The following is a 19,219-nucleotide window of genomic DNA, read 5'->3' on the forward strand; positions in this document are numbered from 1 at the left end:
CGCCACACATCCATTTGTTGCAGCTACGTGTGCATCACGCTCGTCTCTCTTTCGTATCGTTCATTTTCAAAGGCGCCTTCACGCGAGGTGTTTTTTTTTTCTTCCCCGCGTGGTCCACCGTTTTGTGTCGTTTTTTGTGTTTTTTTTTTTTTTTTTTTCTGTTACCATGACGTGAACGCGATATGCGAAAAAAAAAAAAAAAGGAAAAAAACTAGCAGATCAAAGGGGGGCAAAAATGACGTAAACACACAGCGTATTGCTTATCGCATCCGACGAAGGGGTGCAATTTCCAGCTGCGTCGCTTGCTATGAAGGCGCTTCGGTCTACACATGTAGACGTTAGCACACGAAGCACCTCCAATCCGCCGCTAACCCCCCTCAGTTGATGAGCGCGAAGGCCTTCTGCGTGTGCTCGCGCACGAAGGCGATGGACTTGTCGTAAAGCTGCTGCTCCTCCTGCGTGAGCGCGAACTCGATTGGCTTGGCACCGCTGCTGTTGATAATGGCCGTGGTCCCCACATACAAGTCGGAGCAGTTGTAGAGGCCATTCAGGTAAACGGCACAAGTGTACAGCTGACTCTCATTGAACAAAAACGATTTGATCATCTTCACAATGGCAGCAGCAGGAGCAAAGGTGGCAGACGATTTAGCGAGTTTAATAATTTGGGAACCCATATCTCTCGTCTGCTTAACAATTTCATTAATTTCTTCCTTCGATATGAGGTTCTTTTTTACAAATTCGGATAGGGGGATACCTGAAATGGAGCAGTACCTTTCCAGAGGGACCATCAGATCTCCATGTCCTCCCAACAACACCTGACTGACGTTCTGCGGAGCCACTTTTAGCTTTTCTGCTAAGAGAGTTCTAAAACGAGAGGTATCCAAAATACCAGCCATTCCGCAAATCTGTTCATGAGGAAGTCCACTGTATTTTTGAAATACATTCACCATAATGTCAAGGGGGTTACTAACACATATGACGAAGGCATTTGGGCTGTGTACCTTCACCGACTCGGCAACACTCTTCATAATTTTTCCATTTATTCCTATTAGATCTTCTCTCGTCATGCCTTCTTTCCTTTGCACACCTGCCGTTATGACAATCACATCGGAGTCTTTGATATCCTGCACGTTGTTGGTACCCAGTATGTTTTTATTCACTCCCACGATGGTGCTGAAGTGCTTCAAATCGAGGCTCTTCCCCTGGGGTACTCCTTGCATGACGTCGTACAGAACGATGTCTCCTATGTTTTCCATCAAAATCAGTTGGCCCACGATGGCTCCAATCTGCCCGCTGCCCACCATCGAAATTTTCGGCATCTTCTCCGGTTGGCAGTGAAGTGGGAAGTAAAGCTGTTAAGGAGCGTGTGTGTGAGGTAACGCGGTGATGGAGCGCCGCAGCGCGGTATATATGTTGTGTGCAGAGAGAAATGTGCGCCTATTTGGGGAAAGCCAAATCGGAGGGATGGTTAAAAAAAAAAATCCCAATAAATTCCCCCCTTTGCAACTGCTTCCTCTTCGTGGTGCCCTTCTGCACACCGTCGCGCGACGCGTCGAACTGTCCCCGCACTTTCGTGTACGATATTATATACGCGCGTGTGCAGAGCACAATTCGCCTGAACAAGCAAGGCACTTTTGGTATTTTTTTTTTTTTTTTTTTTTTGTTCCTTTCCTACCTCCGCACGGCTGTGTGGTTTGAGGATGTGGCTCCTTCCAGCTTTGGCGCGGAAATGCGAGGGGGGGGTGGCAAGCGCTGAAATGTGTTTTTTCACTCGACAGTGTTATTTCGCGTGGCGAGGTTGTTTCGCGTGACAGGTTTTTTTGTGTGACAGGTTTTTTGTGTGACAGGTTTTTTGTGTGACAGGTTTTTTGTGTGACAGGTTTTTTTGTGTGGCAGGTTTTTTTGTGTGACAGGTTTTTTTGTGTGACAAGTTCTTTGCGTGATAAGTTCCTTGCGTGATATGTTCTTCGCGTGACGAGGTCATTTTGCAGGGGGGGCTCTTCCCTTTCGCCGGGTATTTTTTATTTCCACCATCATTTTTTAAAACACACCTACTCCGCTAGGCCGACCAGCGACCACAATCGCGGCCTTTGAAGAGGAAATGTGCCAGCCCTCCACCCCACCGTGCCAGTTTATTTTACGTACGTGTACCTGTCACCTTCTGGTAATTAGTCAAAGCGGAGTCAAAGTAGAGGTGATAAAATTGCCAGCAGGGGTGGATAATATAGCAGCACATTTGTGCACTTAAAAAAAAAAAAAAAAAAGAAGCAAACTTGAACGCATGCCTATGTAACCTGGGTGGTCATTTTTTTTTTTTTTTTCTTCATTTAAGAATAATTTTCCACAGATTGCACAATTTTTACGTTTTCCCTGCCTCCACGGGGGACATACAATGGGGAATGTATAGGAACACTTACACATGTTCATCTACAAATTTTTATTTTCCTTCCCAGAGAAGGGGAACAAATCTCCAGTTTGGAAAGCACCTTCGAAGGGGGAGGTGCCTATAAATAAACACATGGTGACGGGGTGGGGGGGAAAAAGGGGGAAATAAATTGCCCGCGCAATTGCGTATGTAGGGGAAGGCAGAAATGTGCTCAAGCCGGCGAATAAAAAATGAACAGAAAAAAAACTTTCCACTTTATGCTCCTTTGAAGTGTTTAACGAGCGTGGGAGCACTTGCCAAGGGGGGTCGCCTTCACGCAAAAAGTGGCCGCGTATTCGTAGAAAATGTTGGAAAATAAAAAATAAAAAATAAAAAACAAAAAAACAACAAAACAACAAACGACTTATCTTGCGCGCTTCCTGCATGATCACCCCTTTTAGAATACCCATGCGATCATTTTTTTTTCATTTTTCCATTTTTCCATCAAAGCAAAATGTAGCATGTAGGGGGACAGCGGGGGGGAACGAATTTCCCTTTCGAGATTGCCCCCTCCCCCCAAGGATACTCCGCCCAGTGGTTCTAATACAACCGCAGGGCGCATAAAACGGATCATCCTCAGCTGCTTGACACAATAAAAATGTCGCATCCTAACGGGTTAAGCTTAGAAGTGGACTAATGAAATGGTAAAAGGGATGAAAAAAAAAAAAAGGGTCACCGTTTTGCGAAGTGGAGAGGGGGGCCTCCATCCACACGCCTTACAGGTGTGTTCAAGGTAACGGTATTTTTTACTTTTCATTATTTTATTTTACTTCATTTTTTATTTATTTTTTTTCTTTTCCCAGAGTGCATCATCAAACTGGTTAGAAAATTCAACTTGGCGACGAAAGGAGTAGAGCAGAGGTTCTACTTCTGTTCGGTCTGTGTCTTCGTCTACGCTGCGTTCTGCTGGACATGATGGCTTTGCGTGGCAATTTTTTTTTTTTTTTTTTTTTTTTTAAATAAAATGGCTAGCTGAAAAAAAAAAAAAAAAAAAAAAAATCAACCGAATAATTCTACCTGTTGAACATCCGCAAATTGGCGGAAGGTAAGATGAGCATCTCCCTCGTCGAACTTTGAATTTTTTTTTTTCCACCTGAGATTCCCTCTGGAGTTGCGTTTTACGTCGAAATATGCGTCAGTTTTTCGCCACTTTTGCGATTTGCAATTTGGCATCCCCTCATTTGCTGCTTCGGAGAAAGGGGAAAAAAACTCTGGCGGAGGGAAGCCAACCAATTAAAGCAGCACATTTGTAGCGGCACATTTATACCCAGTCAGTTGAAGCGATCCATTTATAGCGAATCACTTAGGGGCGGTCAATTTCCAACAGATGCAAACCGAGTCGGAGGCGATTCGCCTCTGGGCATGCCGACAAAGGGGGCCAGCGAGAAGTTCACCCCCCCCCTTGGAGCCACCCCAATTTCGCTACTTACGCCTGCGTCGGCGCGCATATCCATAGGAGCGTGTGGGAAGGGGCGTATCGGAAGCCGCCACCCCGTGCTGCAGTTCTGTGCCGCCCCCCCCGCAAGATGAACGGGTATGCCCTGCTGGCCGCGCTCGCCGGGTACGTGGCCGCCGCGGGGGCGGTGGGGTGGAGCTTGCTAAGGACATACGGCCACAAAGACGAGAGAAGCAGCTTGGTAAACACAACTATAAAGGTCTTCATCATCCTGGGGTACATACAATGCATGGGGATGATAATCCTCGTGCCAGCAGGGGCCCAAGTGGACTCCTTTCCCAAAGTGAAGGAGCATTTCAGCCGGAGGCAGCTCTGCAAAACAATGTACGCCATTTTAGGCACCTACGTAATCATCATAATGCCATGTTTAGCAGTGATCTACTCACAAGCAGGAGAGGTCTACACCAAAGAAGAGCGTGCAAATCGATTAGGCAAACAGGCAAACACTCACTGGAGGAGTTACTTCAGCAAGATGTGCACTCAAACGGGAAGTACCATTTGTAAAAAGGTTCTCCCCATATGGGTACTCTCCATTTCGTTTTTGTACTGCCTTTTTCTTTTCACCTACCAGCACTTTCGCAAAATCAGCTTGTCTTTAAATGCGGATGGCTGTGCACTGTGGTACCCCTACTTAGCGGAAACGAACAGAAGGAAATTACTCTCCTTAAATTTGAGGACTAAAGAAAATTGCCAAAACGTGGGGGAGGAAAACATCCGGATTGACTATACAATTAATTTTAATGACTACGTGGTGATGTGCGTCTCGCTGATGGGCTCTATCGTCTTCGCCATCTACGGGGGCGTCGGACTGGTCTCCCTTCCGCTTGGTTTACTCTCCTCCGCGGTGAGTCTCTGTGGGGGGGGCGAGGCCAATCAAGCAGCCAACGCGGCCATCGCTAGCAACACTGGCAACGTGGTCGAAGCGAATCGTGGGGCGGACGAACGGAGGGAAGCCCTGTTCAAGCGCGAGCTCACGCGCATCAACACAAAGGCAGAAGAGCTTATACAGATCACCCAAGAGGTGGAGCGCAACAGAGAGGAAGCACAGAAGTCAAATTTTTTCATTTCCTTTTTGCAAAGCATACAGTACAGACGAGAAAAAAGAATCCTTAACAACATGGTGCACAGGCTAGAGGTGCACTATGAAAGATCGGTGCACCGTCACAACAAGCAGAGGAGTGTGGTGTCCTCTGTTGGTCTCTTCCTCCTGGGGTTTTCTTCTTTACTCGCTAGTATAACCATCATTGCTCACATCTGCTTGTGCATCCTGAGGGGAGCTGCCAGACGGGGCAAGTTGCTGCGCGACTGGCTTCTCCACTGGGACGCTGCCCAGCAGGTACGTGCTTGGGGGGAGAGGGGGGCTCATACAAACGGATTTTCATCTATGGAAGTTCTCCAAAATAATTTCATCCGTACGGGGGGGAAGACCCGTTGCCACTATTCGGGAAAACCCCCTCTTATAATGAACCGTAAAGTGTGACTAATTTTTTTTTTTTTTTTTTTATCCCCACCCCTTCTCATTACCACCACTTTGCAGCTCCTTACACGGAAGTATTCTCTTTCCCTTTCGCTGCTGATCTACCCCCTGGTGACGTCCTACCTTCTCGTTTGCGCCTTTTCCGGCATTTCCTTCATCTGCCACAAGGTGAGCGAGTTGCGCGATTGGGTTATGCGCGCAGAGGGGAGGTGGGCTCTTTTCATTCTGCGCAGCTGTGTGGGTGATGCATGCTGGGATGGCCAGTGAGGCCACTACCTCTATGGTGATTGATGCGATTGCCTCGATGGCGCTCCATGCCCCGTGCGCCGTGCCACCCTCCCCCCATGAGTCATACGCCAATGTGTCATTTCCCCACCTTTTTTAAGCTGAAGCTGGGACATCTTCTGGCCCTGGAGAGGAAGCGCACCCACCTGGACACCCTCCTGCTGAACACGTGTCTCCTCATGTTCCTGTCGACCGGGGTGGCCCTAATCTCCCTGGTAGGAGCGGCAAGGAGAGCGGCAAGAAGAGCGGCTTCCCGGGCGAGCTAGAAGTGGACCTTCTTTCACCGCCTCGCCGTTGCTGCTGAAGCGGTTGAGCGCCAAATTGTGGCACATGAAGGGGGCACACATGAAAGGGGCACACACCAAGCGGATTGCGCCATGCTGATTATGCCATACGGATTGCCCCCCACTAATGTTCCTCATTTGTGTTTCCCCCCCCTGCCTGCAGAAATTCTTCCCCGCGTACGCAAAGCAGCCATACGCATTCGCCTTTTACGACTTGGCTCTGAAGAACCTCATCTCCATCGGGTGATACTAACGGGCCGCGTTTTAAATTTGCGGTTGCGAGTCAGAAGCTCCGACGGGGGTCTCTTGACAGCGCGCAGGAGCGTCCCTCGACACCCTCACGTTGCATTCCCACCCATTTGCATTCCCACCCATTTGCACTCCCGTCCATTTACACTTCACCCGTTTGCTCACCCCGCAGAGACCTTTACGCACGGAGTGGACTGCTTTACCCAATTCTAGTGGCCAGCGTGCTAGCCCTGCTCCTATTTTTCGTGCCTGAGAAGAGCGGCCTCCTTTCGGTGTTTATGCCGGCCACCTTTCGAGGGATTCTAAACCAACGGGGGAAAGCCAACCCGAGGGTGGGCCCAGGCGTGGGTCGGGCCGTTGACTCGGACAGCGAGTTGGACGGGCAGTTAGATGCCGATCTAGAAAGCAACGCTGCGTCGAGAAGTGCTGGCAAGGTCCCCACAAGAAATGAAAAAAGATTTAAATGAGTCGCTCTGCATGTGGGTAGGAAAAAAAGCAACTACTCAGGATGGGCCACACACAAACGAGCAAGGCAATCGAAAAGAGTGTGGGTCTCTCTCTCCAACCACACAGCCACGTCGGATTTCAGCCACGTCGGATTACAGCCACGTCAGATTTGACGTCTTTACGGTATTTCGCAAACCAGCCTTTTCATTTCATTCGCAGATTTGTTTCACCATCGTTGAACCGCCTTTCGGATGGCACAGATGGAGAGAGGTACACCAAAAGAAGGAAGACGAGTCACCTCTCCTGCTTACGCATTTTCGCATGTGAGCAGAGGACATGTTGGGTTTTCCCTCCTCCTGGGTGCATATCGCGGGGATACGCCCTGCATTCTCATTTGTATGTACTCTCCTCCCCTCCTTTGTTGACCAGTTTGTGGGTTTTCCCATTTTGCCTAATCGCCCGCTCCTACGGGGTTCGATTCACATTTTCGCTTCAAATTTGACGCGTATTTTTTTTTTTTTTTTTTTTTTAAATTTTATGGCATTTTTAAGAGCGTTTCGTTTCTACGCATTTGTCGGTCCGTTCGGAGTTGCTCCTGCGCTCGGCAGGCCACATGAAACGTGAGAAGGCATGCACACTGGGATGTACTTCGCGTTGAAAAAGGCGAAAAATAAAAAATAAAAACACTGGCGATGGTGTTAGCAGTGTTAGGGGTGATTTTCCATTTTATGTTGCCTTCTTTCCGTTCTCTATCCGCCTTCCTCTCTTTTCATTTCCTTTTCCCCTTTGCGCCGCTCAAGCCACCAGAATGCACTGGCCCCCTACTGCCTTAATTTTCTTCTCGGCCACTGAGGAAAAGTACCTAGCCTTGACGACAATGGGCTGGGCGTGTTTGAGCTTTCCATTTCCGAGGACCTTGAAGAAGCCCTTTCTGGTCACGTCTATCACAGGGGCAATGTTTTTATTTTCGAAAAATTCTTTTTTCTTTTCCTCTGGTAGGAGCCCCCACAGCTTGTCCACGTTGATGGTGGGGCAGAACTTTCGGTTTTTGAGGAGGTTGAAGTGTCTCATACCGACCTGGGGGGGAAGAAAGGGGTGGCGCACACATTGTAAAGCGGTGCGCCAGCAGGAGAGGAGACGATCAAGCGATCACACAAGCATATTAACACACTAGCACAGTAGCACTATAGCACACTAGCATATTAACACACTCGCATCTAGCGCACTCGAGCCGCTCACCTTTCCGAAGTAACCCGGGTGGTACTTGTCAAAGTTGATCCTCATGTGGTGCATACCACCAGCCTTTCCCCTTCCACCGGGGTGCTTTCTGTGCTTGCCAATACGACCATGACCGGCGGACACGTGTCCTCTCTTTTTCCTGTTCTTCTTGAATCTCGTCGCCATTTTGTGCTAACTGCTCGGGGGATGAAAAAAGGGGAAAAAAGGGGAAGGAGTTAAAATAGGGGTGCTTCTTCTATTTTTTTTCGCGTGGGGGGAGGGGCTTCCTCGTCCCATGGCATCCATCATGTTTGTTAAACTATTCGGCCCAGGAGTGTTCCCCCTACCGCTATTTGCTCTGTGGTGGCCTCTCTTTTTATACGCATTTTTCTTTGGAGTTTTTTTTTATTATTATTTTTTTCTTTGCAATGCGGAATGCTTGCTTCCCATTTGAGGCCCCTCTCTTTTCCCGTTGGGCATACTTTCAATATGGGCCGCTTCGCGCGCCTCTCCCCCTCAGCCGACTGCGAAACGTCGCTCTCGTTATTGTTCCCTTGGCGAGGGCACAACAACTTACCTCTTACGTTCCGTTGGTTGTTTCACTCTTTTGTGTTTTTCTGCGTTTTTTCGCGTTCCTCGCAAGGGAGATTTATATGCTACGCAAATAATTTTTCTTACAAGAAGTTCTTTTTCCCCAAGCGTTTGCTATTCTTTTTAGCTGCTGCGAAGTGGGATGGGAATTCCTGCAGTTGTTGAGTTTATTTTTTTCCGCTAGCCGTTGGGATTTACTGTCATCTGTTATATGTTATATGTTTTCTGCTATATGTTATCTGTTTTATTTATTTTTTTTTTTTACATTCCTGCAGTTCGTCGCACTTTGGCAAGCCGCTTCCCACTTCTCGCTTCCCGCTTCCCCCCACCTGGTGTATGCTTGCGCGTATGCTTCTGCGCGGCAGAATGGGAGGGGGCTTCTGCGCGGCAGAATGGGAGGGGGCTTCTGCTCGGCGGGCCATTTTTCTCGCCCCCTGCGGGCACGCCCCGTAAAATGGTGCCGTAAGGGGTAAATCCCAAAAAATATCACTGCGCACTTATTCACTGAGGAGGTGAAGAGGTAAATAAAGGGAAGCATTCCTCGTGGGGAGAAAAAACAAACTCGACGGCCACCCCTAACTAATGCAAAAAAAGGGTTCCTCTTAAAAAAAAAAAAAAAAAACGAACAGGCAACACTTGTTAAGATAAATTATTCCGTTATGCCCTCCCCCCGCACAAGCGTTTCCTATGCTTCCATTTTTTTTCCCCCCAAAAGGATTTCTTAAAAAGATGTTTATGCAAAAAAAAGTAGTGCCGCTTCCAACCCCCCTACGTAGGCCACTCTGTACACATAAATGACATGACAATTCCAGTTTGGAAAAAATCCAAATGAACAACCCTCCGTTGTTCGCAAACACAAGGGGCGAACGTATTTGTTCCCCCCAAATGTTGTAGCTGTTTGGAAAAAATTACCTGAACAGGTCAGCAAAAAAAAAAAAAAAAAAAAAAAAAAAAAATTCCATTTGGTGAGTTTTCCCCCCATACGAAATAGCCCCACTTGCATACCACACACTTGTTCACCTTTTTAAAACATGAGGGAGGGTGAGACGCCCCTAACAATGTTCGTGGCGCAACCCCGTGTATATGTCGCCGAACGAGAATGGGAAAGCATCATATGATTGCAAGCAACGTGCAGAATTTTCACATGCCCTTGAATGGTGCGGATAAACCAACCACCCAAACATTGTGTATGCCCACCGCCGTGGTGAACATTTGGGCGACAAACATGTGCCTGCCGCTGCTCCGGATGTTTCCTTCCCCTGCATATTCATGCATATAAAATGCTTGGGAAGGTCGGACGAACTTCACACATTTCGCGAATCCAGATGCCCATTTCAGCGGCGATGCTTAACCTTGCCATTATGAGACGTATAGCCCGAATGGCAAAAGGAATTCCTCGTGATGTGCACCTTTTGATGAGAGCGCGAAGATGGCAACGTCACTTGGGATTTATAAAGAGGGGGGTCATGTCTACCTTTTCGGGGGAGGCAAAAAAAAATCGCGAAATGGTCACTCTTTTTTGAGGTAAATCGGATGGATATATTGCTTGGGTGTGCTTTGCCATGTTAATTTTTTTTTTTTTTTTTATTTCGCACTGCAGAAGGTTGTTCCATTCTGACAACGCCCTCTTCACCTCCTTTTTCAAGCGCTGCTTTTCGGCAAAAGGTGAGGAGGTGTCTATTCCTCCCACCATAAGTAAAATATTTTTTCGTAACGGTGAGTAGCTGCCAGAATGGGCAAAGAACAGCCCTTCACAGGGGAAGAAAAAAAAAAAAAAAAAAGAACCATTCCGCACACAAAAGGAATGACCCGTCCATATTTGCACTAGAAAGAAATATGAAAAGTGGGAAAGCTTCCTCCGTGCAAAGTGGTAATGTTCGTTTCTTCCCCCCCCCCCCCCCCTCACCCCTTTGTCCCATCCGCCAACTTGTATGCGCACTTTTGTAACATTCCATGGGGTGTTTCTTTTTGTTTATTTTTTCTGTTTTGTTTTCCTGCCCCTTGCGATTGCATGCATGGGAGGAAGGGATATACGTATGGTACGCATGGCATCCATGGGGGAGGGGCTGCATACCCCCCTGAACGTACGCCTGCTGGTACACCCGCACCACCACTCTGTTGTGTCACGCGCAGCGCGCCCATCCAACGCATCCATTTGGTGATGCTTCGGGGGCATGCATCGCCTTCCACCCTATAACAAATTCTGGCGCTATTACACAAATAGGAGGAAGAAGAAGAGAAAAAAAAAACTCCTCCAATAACCCGTTTTGGTCATTTCTTAGTGTAAGCGCTTCCGCATGGGTGCCTCTGTATATGAGCAAAGGGGCGGTCGGAAATTGCCGATCTTTTTTTTTTTTCTCTTCGCTTATCACTTTCTCGGCACCATCATTTGATAAGTTTATGTAACCGCAACAAGTTTCGAGTTGCCCGAACGATTGCCAACCCTAGTAACAGTGACGGTAGTAGTAATAATTTTTTTTTTTTTCTTTTTTTTTTTTTTTTGAAAAAAGGGAAGCTACGACAAAGGTTCGTTGTACACGCTTCGCACTTGCCAGTTTTGGCTGACCTGGCGATTTCTCCCCCCACCGTTCCACTACTCTACCGCCACACTGCTACACTGCTGCACTACTACACGGCTCCCCCTCTCCGCCGCTTCACCGCTCCATTCTTCTTCCGCGGTAACCGCGCTCGCCGCCGCAGCGCAGGTTCCATTTTCCTCTGAAGCTCCCCCCCCGTGTGGCGTTCGCAATGGGTAAGTTGAGCGCCGAGGGAAAATGACCGTAGAGAGGCGATGAATCTGGGGTCTCTCCCCCTTGGTGGAGCAGCTATGTGGACACACTCTCCCGTCGCTAGTCACATAAGGGAGGCCTAAAACACCTCTGCACATGCGTGTATACACCCCCGCTTCTGCTCATCGCTTCTAATCATCACTTCGAATCATCACTTCTAATCATCACTTCTAATCATCACTTCTACCCCCCCCGCGCAGATAAAGCCAACAGCGAGGTGGACGACTGGACGGAGTGGCTGAACGACGAGGAGGAGAAAAGAGAAGACTTTAACCTCGACTCAACGGGGAAGGATGAAGCGCTGAAGAAAAAAATTTTGCAAAACAACGTAGACGATATAGCAGACTTCCTAGGGATGGACGATGATGATGAGGAGGAGAAAAAAAAAAAAAAAAAAAATGAACAAGGTGATGCCCCAGCTAAGAGTAAGCAGCAAGAAAAAATTATAACGTTGGAGAGCACCCCGCTGAATTCTATAAAGGACTGTGAGACTCTGGGAGAAATTTTGGCAGCGAGAATACACGAAAGTAAAGCGAAGAGTGTGGCCATAGAAAGGCTGCTTTCCATTATCCTCCCTGCGTGCGAGGTGAAGCTGGAAGATAAGGAGCTGCAAAGCATCAACCGCAAGATGCAAGAGCTCATCGAAAAGAGGGAGAAGAAGAAAAGGTATGCACTCATAAATAAAAAGAAGCCCAATGAGGTGAGGAACGCTCTGAAGAATTATAAGGATGAGGTGGACATGATTTATGGCGACTTGTCCTACGACGAGGAGGACTACGAGAATGAGGACGCGGAGGACTTCGCCGAGGAGTACTAGCGAGGCGCTTCCAGCGGCGGTTACGCGGTTTCGCCGTTACGCCGTTACGCGGTTACGCTTCTGCCCACTGGCGGTCCTATGTCTACCCCTTTTACGTATGCCCCTCTTACGTATGCCCCTTTTTCCCCTCCCCCCTAACCTTTTTGTAAAAAAAAAAAAACTAATTAAAAGATGATAAATTAATGTGCAATTTGGTTCATTTGCTAGAGAGCGCAGCGTGACTGATCGGGTGAGAACCACAGGGTAACAAAAAAAAAAAAAAAAAAAAAAAAACTGCACAGTGGCGAAACGCTACTCACACCTGCTACGCGGAAGAAGTCGCCCTGGGGAGGTACATCCGTGTTAGCTCCACCCCAATGAACCGCCTCCGCTCCTCGGGAGAAAGCTCCCTCCACTGGTGGAGCTTAATCGAGAGGCACTTTATATTTAACTTGGCCAGGTGGTTCCTCTTCATGTTAAAGTAAATGTCAAAGGAGTTATCGCTGAAATGGCTTCTATCCGCGTCAAACAGGATGGCAATTTTTTGAGACTCCCCTTTTGGGTTCTCCTCTTGCTCAAGATCGAAGCTGATATGACTGAGGTAGTAGCCAAGGACCACTTGGTTCTTCCTCAAATTGTTTATGAAGAAGGGGTGTCCCCTCATCTGGTGTAGCAGTGCGTAGAGGTTATTCACTTCTTCATCTAACTCTTGTGCGTACTCTGGCGGGTTCTGCTCATGCTCCACCTGCATATTGGCTTGTACCTTCCGCAAGACGTGTTGCAGCTTATCTCGACACGCACGCTGGGATGACTCGTGTAGGTCTACTTCATGGCAGCTGCCGCTCGTATGAGTTGCTCCCTCGGGGTCCAGTCCTCCCAACATGCCGCTCTGGAAGGACTGCCGCAAGCTCACGTAAATCTGAAAGAGCTTAACCCGTTCCTCTTCCAGCGATGCTTCAAATTTGTGGAAGAGGAAGAGGTGATCCAGCATGCACACGTAAGCATCTGTGTTTGCCACGTGAAGGTTAAGGTAGGTTAATAGGTAAATGAGTAGGAGCAGGTCCTTCACATCTAGGGAGTAAAATTTGGCAGAGAAGCGCTTCTCCAAGGATGAGAGCAAACATAGGGGGAAGTTAAAACCGCTTTGTTCCTTCAGGGTCGCTATGGAGAGCAAGAGAGTTAGGCAGCTAGCCAAGGGTAGGTCCTCCACGAGGTTATATATAAACGTGTTGAGCTTTTCATAGAGGTGGTAATTTTCGCAGCGTAGAGAGGCATAGGCAAGGTAGATGTTAATGAGCTTCTTCGCTACATCTACTTGGTCTTGCTTGTCGAGGCGGTGGTGGTCGTTTAGGTGGTCTACAAGTTCGGTGGCCACTCGGTGCATGAGGGGGGCGTTCCGCACGCGCGCGTTGTGCAGGGCGACGCACAGGAGGTGGCAGCAGTCCAGGGGTAAGCGGCCACTTAAGCGGGATTGGCGGCAGGGTACGTGCCCGCTCACCCCGGCGAGGAAGTCCCAAACGACCTGCACGAAATTACCCGCAAAGGTCCCGAACAGCGCGTCCGCCTTCTCCCCCACACGCACATTCTTAATACTAGAAACAATAAAAAAAAATTGGAAAAACTTATTCACGTCTGCTTCGAGGAAGCCTTGCAGGTAGGGTCCCTCCTGTACAGTCAGCAGAAAAGGTTCCATTAGCATCTGAGGCATGAACTGTATTTTGGAGAAACACAAGGCCAAGAGGAACATCTCGTGGATGTTAAACGACGGCATTTTTAACTTGATGAAACCGAGGAGGCTTAAAAAGGTGGGACACTCCCATATGGTCGTCTCCGCTTCGGAGGACCCCTCGGCCTCTCTGCTCAGAAGGAGAATCCTGTTTAGTAGGTGAAGCAGTTTATACGCGTCTACCTCCTTCGCCGCTGCTTGGGCGACCCCCCCATCGCCCATGCCCTGTATGTACACCTCGAAATTGTTTTCCCTCAAAATTTGGTCCACGCGTTGGATGGTTTCCCGCAGTTCGGTTTCCCACCGATTGGCCCTCTGCTCCCTCTGCAAAGTGGTGACCCTCCTGTAGGGGTGGAAATGTGTTGTGGCGAGAGTCCTCACCGCCGCTACTCTGTTAGCCCATCGCCGCCACCGCAGCAGGTGGGGTGGCCCCGGGGGGAGAGGGACCCTCATGGTTGTCCTCCGCGCTGGAAAGGTCTCCCCCTGGGAGAACGACCAGGGGGTGTGCTGTGGGGGTTGCTAGCTAAATGGGCAGGATCTCACACAAGGGGGTGGCCTACAAAGGTGAGCTTCCTCATCGTGGCGGGTGAAGGGAGCTGCCCGCTGGGAGTTTCGACCGAACGGTTGAGCAGCCGACAACCTAGCCGTTAACCGAATTGCTCATTGCTACTTATCATATGCTCCGTTGAAGGAGGGATCCCCCCCAAAAAAAAGCCCAAAAATGGGGCGAAAAATGGTGCGGCTTGGAAGCGGGGAAATGCCCCTTGAACGCGCTGCAGGGGTCGACCACGGGTTAGCGCACCAGCGACTGTGCAGCGGCAGGTTGGCCGGTCGCCACTTGGGGAAGTCCCATTCGGGGGATGCCATCAATTTGCGTTTTACCTCCCCAGCGAAGTGTAGCGTTTTGTATAGGGTTCAAACGTGCACACGTAGGTCAGCAGGAGGGGGGAAAAAGTTAATGAGTTGTTTGGGGGAGGGTCAGCACCGCTACACAGGGGAGAGGACTTCCCCGCCGTGGGAGCTCCCCCCATGAGTAGGTCGCCAAAAAGAAAGGGGCACAAATGGGGAGCAGCTCAATTGGAGGTCAGACTATAGAACCCGAGGGGCTGGCGCCCTCCTTGCGGACGAAGTGCACAAACTTGCAGAAGAAGAGGTTGGAAAAGATTAGCAAGATGATGGAAGAGCGCATCAAGTGGATGGAGGTGCCATCCTCGCAGATGTCCGAGCTACCATCATGCATGACGCACAAGGGGATGTTATACGCTCGGTTGACGGAGAAGAGGGAAGAGATCATCGTGATGAGAGCCACGTTAACAAACAGGAAGGAAATGTATTTGACCAGTAGGACGTTCTTCCCCTTTTTGTAGTTCAGAAGAATGTGGAAGAGGAGGCAAATCGGAATTAATAAAAAAATTAATATTGCGTAAAGAAGAATCGTATGGTAAGTACCTGCCTTCTTTATCTTGGCTAAGAATTTGCACTCTAGGTTGTAGATCGTAGGCCCGAAGATATGCTTCCTTGTTAAGACCAACTTCTGATCGTTTAGAAGCCCTACATGTGCGGGGTTTTTCAGTGCATCTACGAGGAATTCATCAGTTAGCTCCCCTTTTGTGGGATCCACCGGGTTCTGTTCATCCCTTAGCATATTGTTAGATGCCAAAAAGGTTAGGAGTTTTTCTAATTCTTCCTTCGTGACTGGCTTGCAGATTTCGTTGGCTATTAACGACTCCATGGTTTGCTCCTTGTCAATCGATAGAGTTACATCACCGTTTTGTTTTGAAACCTTTTCTACACGCCTAATGGTCGTTGCACCGATATCTATGTGCACCGCCTTCTGGGTGCTTTTAGACTTTAGCTCCATTTGGTGCACCTTCCATGAGTCGTAGCAAATAGATGCCGTAACGAAGGCGAAGCAGATTATGTAGAGGAAGAAACACATCAGCACGTTGTAGTGACGGCAAAAGAAATTCACCTCCTTCGACAGCTGTCTCCTCTTCTGCAGCAAATCTTTTTTGTCTTTTAAGAAAGTGTTATTTGACATGAACGATTTGACTTTCTCCAAACTGTAAATCTTTCTAGCGATTGACTCGCACGACAGTTTCTGTTCCCCTCCCCGGGGGGGTCTCTCCCCCGGGCTGTATGGCCCCACTGCCTCCATTGCGCCCACTGCCCCCATTGCGGCGAGCGTCTCTATCCCCCCCTTGTGTGCCTCCAAATAGGCACCTGCTGTGTACTCATTTGGCAGCCCCCTGGTCAGGTGGTCGTCTGTCTTGATGGAGCACGTGCGGCTCTCTCGGAGGGGGGGCACCACATGTTGGCTCTTCCTCCAGAAGGGGGCCACGCTACTTTGCTCCTTCCCCTCGAAGGGGGCCACGCTACTTTGCTTCTTCCCCTCGAAGGGGTCCACGCTACTTTGCTTCTTCCTCCCGAAGGGGGGTTCCTCCCCGAGGTTCTCCACCCCTCTCTGCATTGCTCCTGTTGGGATTTGCATCGGGATGTGTGCCCCACTGGGGGTGCCCTGATGGAAGTTCCCCTGTTGGAAGTCCCTCACTTGGAAGCCCCTCTCGTGGAAGCCCCCCTTCCAGTGGCCGCGGTTATACTCATTGAAGCTCCCACTGAGGTAGTGTTGGATGTAGGGCCCTCCGCTGCTTCCCTCGGTGCTGCTGGCACGGCGCCTCCCCCCCACGCCTTCCTTAACGGGGGTCACCTCGTTCATGCCCGTGGGTTGGTCCTTCACTTGATTGGGGCAAGCCGCCTTTCGGAAGAGACGCAAAAATTTGTCCTTGTATTTGCTCCTGCACCTTTCTGCGCTTTTGTCCTTTCCCCCGTCTTTTCCCCCGTCTTTGCCTCTGAACCTGCTCAGAATTACATCAATTTCGGCCTTTTCTTCAGGAGCATGGATGTGGCTCGGCGGTTGGCCGTCCCCCTGGGTGGGGTCTGCCCCTGCCACTGCTACTCCAGCTGCTACTCCCTCTGCTGCTCCCGCTTCGGTTGCTGTTGGTGCTCCCCCCGCTGGGTGCTCCTCACCACTGCAGGCAACTTCGTGGTGGCTGCTCCTAGCCAGGGGGTCTTCATTCACCTCGCCTTCTTTGAGCAGCCCCCCCTTTGGGGCCTCTCCGCCAATTTCCATCGAGTCATTCTTCCCGTTTTCCGCGTCACCAGCATTTCCTAATAGGCTCTCCCCCGAGTGGACTCCCATCAGAGGGGAGTCTGCCATCAGAGGGGGGTCTACCATCCCGGGAGCGTCTGCCATCCCAGGGGGGCCTGCCAACCCGGGAGCGCCCCCCAACCCCAGGTGTGCATCCTCATCTTCCAGTATTTTTAAAATGTCCTGTTGGTTCCTCATCTGCACCTCCGCGTCTGTGTAGTCGTTATCGGCCTCCCCCCCGTCGGCACCCCCCCTGTCCTGGCCAGATAAATTAACCTGAAAGCGGTCGATGCAGGGGTGGTTCAAATTATGCTCGCTGAAGATGTTCCTCTCCTGTGTATCTGTGCGTACGTTGGCGATCGAGTGGATTTGATTCTTCAAGAGGGTCTCACTCTGTGTGTAATTAAAATAATTGTACTTGTTTTCGTCGACGTTAATTTGCTCATTCTGTATGTTATCTACGGATGTCAAATTTGCTATCGATTTCTGGTTCGCCAGTTGCTCCGTAGAGGAGCTCACTTCTTCGATTGGCTTTCTTCCGTTGGTGTTCGTCTCCATGGTGGCCTCTCACGTTTTGGGCAGCCACACGGGTGGGTGAAGTGTGGCGGCTGGCGTAAGACGTGTGGCGTGCGGTGTGAGTATTTTTAACACTCACCGGTGCGCAGGGACATCTCCCTCCTCACGTAGGAGAGTCACCCCCGTGGGAGATTCCACGAAAGGGCAGCGAAAGTTGGTGCAAAATTACCTGTCTGGCACAGCTGGCCGAACAGGTTGCCAAGTGAAGACCGACTCGTGGAAGCCTCCCCGTCGATGCGTGCACCGGTCTGGTTGCAGCGGAAAGGGAAAGACAAAAAGTGCGAAAAGTTGCAAAAAATTGGGACAACCACATAAACGTATGTTTATGTGCATACGTGGGCAGAAGGACACCCTTTTTTCTGATCGCGAAGGGGAGAAGTAAACCAATTGCTTTTTTATTTTATTTTTTTTTCCCTTTTGCAACGCCAACTGTTGCACTTGTTAGCGATAACGTCGCCCTGCATGGCATTCCTTCGCACTGTGCGCATGTGTGTGTGAATTTCTTTTTTTTTTTTTTTTTTTTTTTTTCCTAAACAGAACGAGTGTGTCACCACCTGGCACGTGGACGCATTCGCACTGCAGGCACGCCCTACCACTTTCGCGGTTGTTTTGGTTTGGCGCCTTGGAGGCATGCCCCCCTGTGCGTACAACTTTTTAGAGTGCTGCGTACTCTGCTGCAGTGTCAGGGCCGTCTTTCACTTCTTACATAAGGGGGAAGTGCCACTGCATTTGGGGGTGGTTTCTCCCTACCGCTGGGTTGCATGTCCACGTGGGGTGCACACCAGGTGCGCTGTACTGTGGGTGGAATTCCCCCCCAATTGGCACGCCCATCGTGTATGCCCCTTTGTTCTCCTTCCATAGCGACGCAGGAATGCATGTGAGAGAGGGGGGGGGTTCCTTCCAGTTTGACCTTCGCCCAGTGTACGCCCCTCTACATTGAGGTGGCGTTCACCCCCACCATGTTTGCGGCAAAGGGGGGGAAAAAAAAAAGGAGAGAAAGGTGAGAAGCAAAAGAAGAGGAAGAAGCGAAAGAAAAGGAGAGATGGGACGAAAAGGATGCCCTTCCAACCTACTGAGTCTCGGCAAATGTTCCCGATGGCAGGCATGGCTATACCCCCTCGCTCGAACGGGGTGACGCCATTTCTCCACCCACGCGTAGGGAAATCCACACGTGGGCGTATTCCGCATGAGAGTTGCCCATGCTGGGTTGCCCCTCCGCAAACCAGCACGTATGCCCATCGCGGCGGAGCTGCACAGACGTAGGAGTGAAGAAGGAAGGGGGAAGGAAAAAAAAAACACCACTGGGGGGTTTCCCTTTCACCGAATGGGCAGCACCGTTCTAATGCACACACGGGAGGTTGTCAACTGGGCACGTCCCCTTTTTGCGGACGCGGTCCAGAGGTAGCCCTGCGTGAGGAGGTAGGAAGTGTGCGAAGGGTGCAAAGTGTGCGGGACGAACATGCGGAAAACGGCACGCCAATGCTGCTTTGCAGGCGGAACGTTAGCCCCTCAAAATAAGGAAGCGAAAAAAGGGTACCCATGTGTATTCCCCTTCTGTCACACACCACTACCTCCACATTGTGCCATGTGCACACAGGGGAGCTAATCAAAAGGAACCATAAAGGAGCTTTCTAACTTTGTGGGTGCCCCACTCTCAGCTCGCCTCCCCCCCATAAGCAGCATAATAAGACTCAGGAATTTCAACGCTTACATTGCTGTCACAACGCACGGTTTGTAATTTTAAAAAAAAAA

At 49.8% G+C, this 19,219-nt stretch overlaps 6 protein-coding genes across 6 annotated transcripts, besides 4 other annotated features; 2 read left to right on the forward strand and 4 right to left on the reverse strand.

Moving 5' to 3' along the window:
• Nucleotides 1–377: 377 nt before the first annotated feature.
• PVX_114050 (malate dehydrogenase, putative) lies at nucleotides 378–1,565 on the reverse strand (the record flags this gene model as incomplete). The annotated part of the gene is made up of 1 exon (XM_001616148.1): nucleotides 378–1,565. Exon 1 carries the CDS (start codon nucleotides 1,317–1,319, stop codon nucleotides 378–380), a length of 942 nt encoding a protein of 313 aa, XP_001616198.1. The 5' UTR covers nucleotides 1,320–1,565.
• Nucleotides 1,538–1,637: a microsatellite.
• A 1,796-nt stretch (nucleotides 1,638–3,433) lies between these two features.
• Nucleotides 3,434–3,472: a microsatellite.
• A 479-nt stretch (nucleotides 3,473–3,951) lies between these two features.
• On the forward strand, nucleotides 3,952–6,643 carry PVX_114045 (hypothetical protein, conserved; the record flags this gene model as incomplete). The annotated part of the gene is made up of 4 exons (XM_001616147.1): nucleotides 3,952–5,217; nucleotides 5,745–5,858; nucleotides 6,091–6,170; nucleotides 6,349–6,643. 4 exons carry the CDS (start codon nucleotides 3,952–3,954, stop codon nucleotides 6,641–6,643), a joined length of 1,755 nt encoding a protein of 584 aa, XP_001616197.1.
• A 509-nt stretch (nucleotides 6,644–7,152) lies between these two features.
• PVX_114040 (60S ribosomal protein L27a, putative) lies at nucleotides 7,153–8,759 on the reverse strand. The gene is made up of 3 exons (XM_001616146.1): nucleotides 8,419–8,759; nucleotides 7,863–8,037; nucleotides 7,153–7,700 (listed from the first exon to the last, which is right to left on the reverse strand). Exons 2-3 carry the CDS (start codon nucleotides 8,025–8,027, stop codon nucleotides 7,419–7,421), a joined length of 447 nt encoding a protein of 148 aa, XP_001616196.1. The 5' UTR covers nucleotides 8,028–8,037; nucleotides 8,419–8,759; the 3' UTR covers nucleotides 7,153–7,418.
• Nucleotides 8,760–10,214: 1,455 nt separating this feature from the next.
• Nucleotides 10,215–10,237: a microsatellite.
• A 697-nt stretch (nucleotides 10,238–10,934) lies between these two features.
• Nucleotides 10,935–12,047, forward strand: PVX_114035 (hypothetical protein, conserved). The gene is made up of 2 exons (XM_001616145.1): nucleotides 10,935–11,184; nucleotides 11,422–12,047. Exons 1-2 carry the CDS (start codon nucleotides 11,181–11,183, stop codon nucleotides 12,036–12,038), a joined length of 621 nt encoding a protein of 206 aa, XP_001616195.1. The 5' UTR covers nucleotides 10,935–11,180; the 3' UTR covers nucleotides 12,039–12,047.
• Nucleotides 12,048–12,342: 295 nt separating this feature from the next.
• PVX_114030 (hypothetical protein, conserved) lies at nucleotides 12,343–13,965 on the reverse strand (the record flags this gene model as incomplete). The annotated part of the gene is made up of 1 exon (XM_001616144.1): nucleotides 12,343–13,965. The coding sequence occupies one exon, from the start codon at nucleotides 13,963–13,965 to the stop codon at nucleotides 12,343–12,345; it is 1,623 nt and encodes a 540-aa protein (XP_001616194.1).
• Nucleotides 13,525–13,545: a microsatellite.
• An 862-nt stretch (nucleotides 13,966–14,827) lies between the features above and the next one.
• PVX_114025 (hypothetical protein, conserved) lies at nucleotides 14,828–17,449 on the reverse strand (the record flags this gene model as incomplete). Its single annotated transcript, XM_001616143.1, has 1 exon — nucleotides 14,828–17,449. One exon carries the CDS (start codon nucleotides 17,447–17,449, stop codon nucleotides 14,828–14,830), a length of 2,622 nt encoding a protein of 873 aa, XP_001616193.1.
• Between the last annotated feature and the right edge of the window lie 1,770 nt (nucleotides 17,450–19,219).

This window comes from Plasmodium vivax, chromosome 11 (genome assembly GCF_000002415.2).
Source record: "Plasmodium vivax chromosome 11, whole genome shotgun sequence".
In the NCBI taxonomy this organism is placed as follows: domain Eukaryota; phylum Apicomplexa; class Aconoidasida; order Haemosporida; family Plasmodiidae; genus Plasmodium; species Plasmodium vivax.